The sequence below is a fragment of the Lipophrys pholis genome, assembly GCF_963383615.2.
Source record: "Lipophrys pholis genome assembly, chromosome: 17".
Lineage (NCBI taxonomy): Eukaryota > Metazoa > Chordata > Actinopteri > Blenniiformes > Blenniidae > Lipophrys > Lipophrys pholis.
Window position 1 is genome coordinate 26,378,467 of NC_137643.1, and position 11,086 is coordinate 26,389,552.

General features: G+C 49.7%; 1 protein-coding gene across 3 annotated transcripts; it reads right to left on the reverse strand.

The window, feature by feature from the left end:
- Window positions 1–1,385: 1,385 nt before the first annotated feature.
- Window positions 1,386–10,555, reverse strand: plekho1a (pleckstrin homology domain containing, family O member 1a). 3 transcript variants are annotated; one of them, XM_080485058.1, is made up of 10 exons: window positions 10,076–10,555; window positions 8,091–8,240; window positions 7,304–7,444; window positions 5,625–5,729; window positions 5,440–5,541; window positions 5,078–5,362; window positions 4,536–4,624; window positions 4,172–4,343; window positions 3,981–4,093; window positions 1,386–3,352 (listed from the first exon to the last, which is right to left on the reverse strand). In XM_080485058.1, exons 1-10 carry the CDS (start codon window positions 10,100–10,102, stop codon window positions 2,632–2,634), a joined length of 1,905 nt encoding a protein of 634 aa, XP_080341184.1. In that variant the 5' UTR covers window positions 10,103–10,555; the 3' UTR covers window positions 1,386–2,631. The 3 variants fall into 3 exon arrangements, with proteins under 3 accessions (XP_080341184.1, XP_080341185.1, XP_080341183.1); XM_080485059.1 differs by having other exon boundaries at window positions 1,386–3,349; window positions 10,076–10,242; XM_080485057.1 differs by having other exon boundaries at window positions 1,386–3,382; window positions 10,076–10,242.
- Between the last annotated feature and the right edge of the window lie 531 nt (window positions 10,556–11,086).

The following is an 11,086-nucleotide window of genomic DNA, read 5'->3' on the forward strand; positions in this document are numbered from 1 at the left end:
CAGAAGAATTGCAGTGCGGTGATGAAATCTGTGCCACAGACCACTGTTATAGAAACACTCATTGGAAAACAATCATCTAACAGCACAGACAGCAAATGTCTTTGAAATACTTAAAATATGATGATTACATTTTTTTAAAAGTTGGTTGTCTGTCATGAGAACACAGTCTGTGTTTGGCTCCAAAATAGCTCCAGGCAACAGAATCCTGACTCCAGAGTCAGAGAATCATTCTCTTGATTTCATGTTTGAAAAATAAATGTTGCTTCAAATAATCATTTCAAGAAGAGTCATTCAGTTAAAACATTTATCTTATGATTAATGTAATTTAATAGCACAGACTTAAATCTGCTTAAACAAATTTGACCATCATGTCTCAGCTGACAGAGATTGTTGTGGTTTCCAGTGGATCAGATAAAAGTTGACCAATTCATGTGTTAATTAGTAATCCCGGGAGTCCATCAGGGCTTAATGTCATTTGTTTAAAAAATAGAAACTAGTTAGTCCAAGCACTCACCCGCTAACGAACTACATTCTGTTAGTTTTTGCAATTTGAGCATTGATCATTTTCAACAGAGGCTAAAGGAAGTCACCAGCTAACATGGGAACCAGTTAATCCGTTACACCACTGCAGTGCTCTGTTTTCGCCATACCTTACATAAAAATGACACAACAGGCAAAACAAACAAACCTGGCCAACAAGGTGAATTTAGTGACTACAGACTTTAATCAAATTGCTTTTTCGAGTGATAAAAAAATTAGAAAGACGTTTCTATCGCTGAGAAAAACATTAGCATGTTCGCGATAAAAGTTAGCTGATGCTTTTTCCTGGGGTAGGAAGGTTCCCGCGGCCCCCCACGGAGTTACACACTCCCTCACATCCCCATCTCAAGGTTGTGCTGTTTGGAACCTTGAAGTCCTGAAGCCAACAGACCACGATAACGTTCCCTTTAAAGATGCTCTTCATTTGTTTTCCCTGTTTCATCAGCCGAATGCAGGTTAGTCATCGGCAAGTATTCGCTCACACACACACACACACACACACACACACACACACACACACACACACACACACACACACACACACACACACACACACACACACACACACACACACACACACACACACACACACACACACACACACACACACACACACACACGCGCGTGTGCGGTGGAGCGGTGTAATGGACCGTTTGTGTACGCGGCAGCCTACATCTGCTCTTCTGCTGCTCACGGCTCACTGAGCTGCTCCGTCTCTGCACGCATCCACCAAAGCTCTTCGTCCTGCTACAACGTCACACGACCGCATGCTCAGGTGAGAAGACCACAAGCCACGCCCACTCACACCGACATGATGAAGACAGGTAACCAATCACAGACCAGCTGAATGTCCAGTACATTTTTATTCAAAGAGATGAGCCGCCAAGCGACCTTTAGCTTATTTTCAGAGTGCAACAACAACGTTCTGTTCCAGTGCAATTTACCCACAATGCACTGCAGAATACAGGAAGTCAAAAGGATATCCTTCGAAAACATCAACCCAGAGATTTAAAGTTGTAAGAAAGGTGAAAAAAAGAGTGAGAACAGCAAAGACAGCAAGGAGTGAAAAGTGCATTAACTTTCAAACACAAACAAATGCAGCAGGCAACATGCTAATGCTAATACTCTGTCTGCTGTTGCTGCCACTGTTGAACGTCACTCAGGACGAAACAATTAATCGGTCAGACAAGCTAACATGTCACTGAACGCACAAATGATTTTAATTCAAACTTTTACATGGCCGAGACAGAATGAGTCATAAATGTAGAGAAAACCTGATAATAGATTATCGCTAATAACTGATCATTTGGATGAGCTTTATAGTAACGTCTCAGTGTCCTCTCTGCAAGAAATCCAAGAACTGCAGAGCTGATGTTTCTCTGTCCGATTCGCTGTTAGCTTCAATATTAGCATTAGCTAGAGATGTGGCTTTGTTACAATGTGGCTAAACTCCTGCTTACCAGGTTAGGAGACTGGAGTCAGCCTTTCATGACAGCAACATGCTATGTAGCATTAGCATTAGCATGTATCCACAGTAGCTGTGATTAGCATTAGCTTTTGACTCTGGATTTATATGACTTTACAAAAGCATAATTCCGACTCAGCAGAAAGTTTCATATCACACAACAGCCTGCGCACACTGTAACGTAGAAATACATCGAGTTACAAAAGGAAAAGTTTCAGGTTCTATTAGAAAAAAACTGACGACTGAAACGTGTGTGTGTGTGTGTGTGTGTGTGTGTGTGTGTGTGTGTGTGTGTGTGTGTGTGTGTGTGTGTGTATGTGTGTGTTCATTATTGCTTTTTCTTCAATTACACTTCCTGGTTGTGACGAGGATCTGATGTCACAAACCAGCTGACCAGAGCTATGATGGCCACACCCACAGAAACATCACACATCGAGACGTAAACATAGAGATTAGAGAAGAGTGCAGACAGGAAGTCCTGTGGGTGCTGGTGTGGAAACGTCGACATCATTACAGTTTAAAGACTCGCCGCCACGTTCAGATTCACACGTTGACATGTTGTAAACTGCTGTCATTCAGGAAGCTCAGTGATTGGACGACTGTTTGGGGAAGTGCTCGTCACGGCGTTACGGCATCTCGGACTCGTCCTCGTCCATGGGGGATGTGTGCGAGGCTGGCGTATCGTCTTCCTGTGCTGCTGCAGTCGCTGACGGTAACCCAGGAGTCGCCGCTGCTGATGTCATTTTCTCGTTGGTTCTTCGGCTTCGCCGCCGCAGTGTCTGGCTCTGCAGCTCCTTCACCTCCTGAAGCACCTCTTGCGCCTCCCTCCACGAAGACACAGCCTCCTCCAGGAGGCGCTCGGCCTCTGCGCGCCTCCGCTCCACCTCCTCGTCTTCTTCGGACGGCGGCGAGGCCGGCGGCGAGGCCGGCGGCGGCGGCGGGGACAGCTGTGGCTTGGTGGGACTTTTTGGCAGCGAGGACTCGAAGGATCCGGATGGACTTGAAAGATCCTGACATTGAACTTCTTCAGTGCTCATCAGACATGGGGAGGCGGACTCACTGCCCATCGGAGAACCATCAACCTGAGGGGATCCAGCTCCTCCCTCGCCCGGAGACGACTCATCCAGTTCGGAAGAGGTGCCCCTGGCTGCAAGGGAGTCGGCGGGATGGGACGGGGCCTTCAGGCGAGGAGAGGCGGAGCCTCGGGAGCGAGGGGAGTCAGAGGCTTTAGAGCGACTTTTCTTGGCTCGGGACCGAGGAGACTCCCTCCCTCTGAGCCGAGGAGAGTCTTTGCTTCGGACGCGAGGTGAATCGCTGCTCCTGCTTCTCGCAGATCCCGACGACCTGCTGAAGACGACCACAAAGATGTACCACCAGCTGCAGACAAGCACAACACCTGAGACCCCAACACCCCCAGAGACCCTATAAGGCCCCTTGAGACCCCCAAGCCCTTTTGAAACAACATATGACCGTTTGACCCCTGAACAGCTCCTTGGAGACTGTCTGACACACTTTAACCCACCCGAGACACTCTAAAACCCTTTGAGTCTTTAGGAAACCCTGTAACCTCTAGAAGACTCGCATAAGACCGCAGACCGCATAAGACCCTCTACAGGTTTGTGTCCACAGGGGCATTTTTTCTCGCATGGAATCGCACCGCATCGACACTCCCATCTGCTTGGTGGGCGTGTTGATCAACTGTCCTGCCTCGAGGGCTGTCTGCTGCTCCTGGAGTTCAAACTGGACCAGGGTAGTGGCTCGGTCACAAACTTTCATTTGTATTACTAAAACAGTTCATCAAAAAGTATTTCTGAAAACATTTGCGGCAAGAAACAAGCTGTGCAGCAGCTGAATTTGTTGTGGTTCCACTACCGCTAGTTTAGATGTTTAACCAAAGTTTCCTGATGCGGTGGACCTCCACTCCCTGCACTGAATTTGCATAAACCTTGCTGGATTCAACTTCAGAGGGACTGACCTGGAGTGAGGCGAGTCTGAGCCTCGGAGGTGGTGCAGTCTGGGTGAGTCAACGGCCTTCAGGTGTGGCGAGCCGCCTCCTCGCTCCCGCTGCTCTTTGGCCTTCTGCAGCTCCTGTCAATCACAGCATCACAGGTTAGCGGGTGGCGGCTGCTTGTGAAGCCGCTGATAGTCAGGGAGAAGCCCTCAGACCTGCAGTCTCATTTCCTCCAGCAGCTCCTGAGCTCTCTGCATCCGCTGGGCGATCAGACTCTGCAGCTGACCCACCGGCTGCACTGGTGATGCACCCGCCACTGCCACCGTTGCCTCCTCCGTGGGGCAGCGTCGCAGCTCCGATTGCAGCTCTGAACGGATCATGGCCGGCCTGCGGAGCCAGAGAGAGGAGGTCAGGGACCTGGGACCCAGAGGAGGTCAGGGACCGGGGAGCCAGAGGAAGCTAGGGACCCGAAACCAAGAGGGTGGTCCCTGTTCTGTAGGTTTTCATTTTCAACGTCGGGCAAATCAAACCTGTATTAGGGTCTCAAGGACAAGGACCAAGTGTGTTTATGTTGTGTACCTGGAGGAAAGGACCTCGTCCATGGAGGCACAGCGGCTCCGTCCCTGCATACTGAAGCGTTTTCCCGGCTGTGGAGTTCTGGACTGAACCTGCAGGAGGTGACAGGTGTCAGGAAGGGGTCAGACGGGGTCATTTGAGATGAGGTAGAGTTAGATAGGGCCAATGGGGGTCAGGTAAGGTCAGGAGGGGTTAGAAAGGGGTCAGGTGCGGTAAGGTGGGGATCATTTGAGATGAGGTAGGACCAGGAAGGGGTCAGGTGGGATTAGATGGGGATCAGGTAAGGTTAGATGGGGTTCACTTGGAACCACGTAAGTTCAGGTGGGGGTCAGATGAGATGAGGTGGGGTCAGGTAGGGTCAGATGGGGGTCATGTAAGGTCAGGTGGGGGTCAGGTGGGGTTAGATGGGGGGTCAGACTGGGTCAGCAGTTTGTCTCCAGCTCAGGTCATGTTGTGCTAGTGATTATCATTAGCAGTCCTATATAGTTGTTGGATCAGGTTCAGGTCTTGTTCAGACTTCTTGAAGTCCCCCCGGTGGACCTCACCTGGACCTGCGGTGCTTTGCAGACCTTGGAGACCTCCAGGTGGGACTGTCTTCCCCAGGACCGCTCGCTGCCGCGGGGCAGACTGCCCGTCTTCACTTTTGGCTCTTTCAGCATCGCCCGAAGCTTCGACACGTCGGTGCCGGCTCGCTGCCGACCTCCAACCCCGCGAGGCGAGTCGGCGCTGTGCTGCAGGTCCACCTGGAAGTCATTCTCCCAGGGGTCCTGTGGGTAGTCCTCCTCAGCCACCAGGTCGAGCATCAGTGTGCCGCGCGAGGAGGTGGAGGCCTGTGGGGGGTTCAGAGATGTAGTCAGAGGGACTGAAGGTGCAGGACCACCGGACAGATGGAGGAGATTCTCCGTACCACCGCCAGCAGGTGTCCTCTTGTTGGCAGGCGGCGGCTGTGGGGGATCTTGGCTCGGTCTCTGGTGGGATGGACCAGCACGCTGTCTTCCTCGATGGTCACCTGGACACAAAGTGGACTTTGAAAGGTCTTTCAAACCGTGTGAAAGACTCTCTCCTGTGGACCTCCACCGCACTGCACCCTACCTCATCCAGAACGCGGTTCTTGGCCTTGATGATGGCCACGTTCAGTGCGTTGACCCATGATTCCTTTTCCTCGGGACTCACGGCCAGAAACACCAGGTTCGGTACCTGCAGAGAGGGACAGTCCAGATCCTCTCAGACCCTCAAACCACTGCACAGCCAAACTGTACAAGGCAGATACCAGGTGGGCAGTTTGTCTCCCTCTAGTGGGGGAAATTATGACGACAGCAGCAATGTAACAGGGCAGAAGGGAGAAAACGGGGGAGAATTTGATTTGATTCCACAGTGAAAAATACAAAGTGAGTGATGCCTCAAGTTAAGGAGATGTGTGTGTGTGTGTGTGTGTGTGTGTGTGTGTGTGTGTGTGTGTGTGTGTGTGTGTGTGTGTGTGTGTGTGTGTGTGTGTGTGTGTGTTTCAGGGATTATCGGCTGGATTTCGTCCTCTGACTGTCTAATGGGATTCTGCAGATTAAATTTCACAGGAAAGAAAAAGACGGGCGGCCAATCAGAGCAGCCCTGACAGAGGAGGCGGGGCTTGTGGAGGATAATCCACCAATCATGAGGCAGAGAGAGTCAGCCAGGACCTGTAATCTGGGAGCTCAGAGGACGACTAGAGAGAAACACACATCTGTACACACACAAGCACACAACAACTACACAACTAGTACACAACAACACAACAACTACACAACTAGTACACAACAACACAACAACTACACATCAAGAACAAGAATACAATAGGATGAATACCAAACAAGTACACAATTCTGAAACATGAACACAACCAGTACACAACAAGAACATAACAGGTTCACAATGATACAAGAACACACCACTGGTCTGCTGACAGCTGACGGAGTAGAGTCAGGCTAACAAACAGGTGTAGAAACGGGTGTAGAGTCAGGCTAACAAACAGGTGTAGAAACGGGTGTAGAGTCAGGCTAACAAACAGGTGTAGAAACAGGCTAACAAACAGGTGTAGAAACAGGTGTAGAAACAGGTGTAGAAACAGGTGTAGAAACGGGTGTAGAGTCAGGCTAACAAACAGGTGTAGAAACAGGTGTAGAAACAGGTGTAGAGTCAGGCTAACAAACAGGTGTAGAAACAGGTGTAGAAACAGGTGTAGAAACAGGTGTAGAAACAGGCTAACAAACAGGTGTAGAAACAGGTGTAGAAACAGGCTAACAAACAGGTGTAGAAACAGGTGTAGAAACAGGCTAACAAACAGGTGTAGAAACAGGTGTAGAAACAGGCTAACAAACAGGTGTAGAAACAGGTGTAGAAACAGGCTAACAAACAGGTGTAGAAACGGGTGTAGAGTCAGGCTAACAAACAGGTGTAGAAACAGGTGTAGAAACAGGTGTAGAGTCAGGCTAACAAACAGGTGTAGAAACAGGTGTAGAAACAGGTGTAGAAACAGGTGTAGAAACAGGCTAACAAACAGGTGTAGAAACAGGTGTAGAAGCAGGCTAACAAACAGGTGTAGAAACAGGTGTAGAAACAGGTGTAGAGTCAGGCTAACAAACAGGTGTAGAAACAGGTGTAGAAACAGGCTAACAAACAGGTGTAGAAACAGGTGTAGAAACAGGTGTAGAAACAGGCTAACAAACAGGTGTAGAAACAGGTGTAGAAACAGGCTAACAAACAGGTGTAGAAACAGGTGTAGAAACAGGTGTACTGACTGTGTTTCCCGGCCTCCTGCAGCGTATCACAGTGAAGCGACTGTGGTTCTTCTTGCTGCGACTCTTCGCCTTCCTCAGCTCCTCCGAGCGCTCGTAGTCGGCGAGGTCGAACACTTCCTGAGCTTTACGCTCGTCCTTCACCTGTGGACGCCAGGACACACCTGATGATGTCATCACACACCTGCACACGTTTGGAGACGTGATGACAGACCTGCAGTGATCATCACGCCTGCGGTGATCATCACGCCTGGTTTTAGTCAGCGAGCCGTTCAGACGTCATTTGGATGATCAATTTTCGGAAACGACAGCCAACAAAGTAAAGAGCGTTTTTCTCAAAGCCTCTAGAAAATGTGAATAATGGCCGTCACTACTATCGACTCGTGTTCACAACTTGCAGCTGACTTCCGGTTTGTATTACGCCCAGTGATGAGCGACGTGATTGGTCAGTTGATACCATGTGGTCTATACCTTTTGAAAGGCGGCCTGTGATGTCGTCACGCCACCAAACACCAAACAGATCGGTTTCTATGGTTACTGACTCAGATAGAAGTTGAAAAAAATCTGTTCTGAAATATTTTGTAAATATGCACGCACACGGGTCAGAGTTGTTTTATTTTAACCTCTGATTATGCTGAGTCATACCTGAACCCTGCTGAGTCACCCTACTTCCTTCTCCAGAGTCTCTGAGAGGAAACTCCAAACTCAAACTTTGATTCCTGTTGTTAAAACCTGCTGGTGTCGATGGTTGTGTGTCAGTCCCAGACAGGAAGTATGTGTGTGTCCTCACCTCCTTCTCTGAGATGTACAGCCGGTCTCCTCTCAGCATCACAAATCGGCTCCTCCACAGCTCCCGGAAGATCCCCCGACCGCAGAACCTTCGGATCCATCCCGCCTTCTCTGGCTGCAGGGAGGCGGGCGGGCCGCCATCATGAACGCCCTTCAATGCAAAATAGCCAGAAGGTCACAGGAGGTCACAGAAAACAACACAGACAGAAACCAACTGCAGAGACAGAGACAGAAACCAACTGCAGAGACAGAGACAGAAACCAACTGCAGAGACAGAGACAGAAACCAACTGCAGAGACAGAGACAGAAACCAACTGCAGAGACAGAAACCAACTGCAGAGACAGAGACAGAAACCAACTGCAGAGACAGAGACAGAAACCAACTGCAGAGACAGAAACCAACAAACACAAACATCAACTGTGAAGAACGAAAACACCACTACTATTGAAGAGACACAAAACAGCTACAGAGACATGAAACAGTCCTATTAACAGCTGAGTGAACAGTCAAGTGAACAGTCCTATTAACAGCTGAGTGAACAGTCAAGTGAACAGTCCTATTAACAGCTGAGTGAACAGTCAAGTGAACAGTCCTATTAACAGCTGAGTGAACAGTCCTATTAACAGCTGAGTGAACAGTCAAGTGAACAGTCCTATTAACAGCTGAGTGAACAGCCATATGAACAGTCGAATTAACAGCTGAGCGAACGGTTGAATTAACAGCTGAGTGAACAGCCATATGAACAGTGAAATGAACAGCCATACGAACAACCGAATGAACAGCTGAGTGAACAGCCATATGAACAGTGAAATGAACAGCCGAATGAAGAGACGAGTGAACAGCTGAGTGATCTTCTGTGTGGAGGAGATGTGTTGGAGGAAAAGTGCAGCTGTTGTCTGATTTGAAGAACAAAAGCAGAAATAAATTATTCAGGTTAAAAATCTGCTGTCAGACTGGAGGAACAGGCTCTGACCAGAGAACTGCCAGGACCTGGTTTCTTCAGGCATTTGAGACCCTGAAGCCCACCATAGACCACCACAGACCCTGCAGCCCATCACAGACTGCCACAGTCCATTGAGCCCCCCATAGACCACCACAGACCCTGGAGCTCACCATACACCACCACAGACTCTGGAGCCCACCATAGACCACCGCAACCACCATAGACCACCACAGACCCTACAGACCACCATAGACCACTACAGACCACCAGACAACCACATGCTTCAAAAGCCCATCACAGACCCTACAGACCACCACAGACCTCAAAAGACCACCATAGACCACTATAGACCCCAAAGATCACTATAGACAACCACAAACCATCATAGAACCCACAAGACCACCTCAGACCCTGGAGCCCGCCATAGACCACCACAACCACCAAAGACTCTACAGACACCATAGACCACCACAGACGCCAAAAAAACCACAGACCCAGACCACTACAGACCTCAAAAAGACCACGACAGACCCAGACCACCACAGACCTCAAAAGACCACCACAGACCCCAAAGATCCCCAATGACAACCACAAACCATCACAGAACCCACAAGACCACTACAGACCACCACAGACCCCAAAAGATCACCATTCATTCATTTCATTAGCCTTTATTTAGTCAGGAGAACCACATTGAGATTATTAATCTCTTTTACAGAGTCCTGGCTGAATTACATAAAATAAATTTACAATAAAATAAATTGACACCGGACGACGACAGACCACCACAGACCCAACAGACCACCACCCATCACAGACAATATCAGGAACAGACCGCTACAGACAGCACTCCTCTGGTTACGTAGTGTACACTGCTGGAACAGGAGGTGGAGGAGGTGATGGGGGTAGAGGGGGGGTAGATGAAGTGATGGAGGTGGAGGATGAAGTGATGGAACTGGGGGAGGTAATGGAGGAGATGATGGAGGAGCGGAGGCTGCAGGAGCACCAACCCTGCCCCGCCGGGCGGAGCTCGCTCACCCACCCGCCTACTCTGGCTGCTCCGCTTCATGCTGCGGGGCTCTGCGTTCTGTCAGGCCGAGGAGGAGGCGCTGTGTGCCGGCGTCGCTGCTCCGGTCCTCCGGTTCTTCTTCTGCTTCCTCTCTTGTCTCTGCCGCGGCTGCATCGCCTCTGCGCGTGCACGACCGCTCCAAGGCAGATGCTCTTTCACTCCGAGAACGCGTTCGCTCACGCGGACGCGCATGTTAGCCTAAATACGGAAGAAGAGACCGACAGCGCCGCCAGGCGTCCGGAGCGGAGACGGCGGCCGGAGCATGGAGAGCGGACGGAACCTTTGTCCACTCTCACAGCGGCACTGCAGGACTCTATATCTGCTGCACCGCAGGCACAGGAAAATACACAGAGACATGTGTCTCCTCTCTCTGCTGTCTTTCTGTGTCTCTGGGGACGTCCGAATTGTCCCTCCTATCTCCTTAACTATCGACTTTACCTTAACCCCGTGGATGACGTCACGGGGTTAAGGAAAGGAGTTAGGAAGCTTCCTAAAGGAGTTAGTAAAGGTGTTAGGAGGCTTCCTAAAGGGGTTAAGGAAAGGTGTTAGGAGGCTTCCTAAAGGAGTTAGTAAAGGTGTTAGGAGACTTCCTAAAGGAGTTAGTAAAGGTGTTAGGAGGCTTCCTAAAGGAGTTAGTAAAGGTGTTAGGAGGCTTCCTAAAGGAGTTAGTGAAAGGTGTTAGGAGGCTTCCTAAAGGAGTTAAGGAAAGGTGTTAGGAGGCTTCCTAAAGGAGTTAGGAAAGGTGTTAGGAGGCTTCCTAAAGGAGTTAGTAAAGGTGTTAGGAGGCTTCCTAAAGGGGTTAAGGAAAGGTGTTAGGAGGCTTCCTAAAGGAGTTAGGAAAGGTGTTAGGAGGCTTCCTAAAGGAGTTAGTAAAGGTGTTAGGAGGCTTCCTAAAGGAGTTAGTGAAAGGTGATCACGGTGGTGAGGCAGTCACATAAACATAAACACTAGACGCGCGCAGCCTGTGTCCGCCCACCGCTCCGT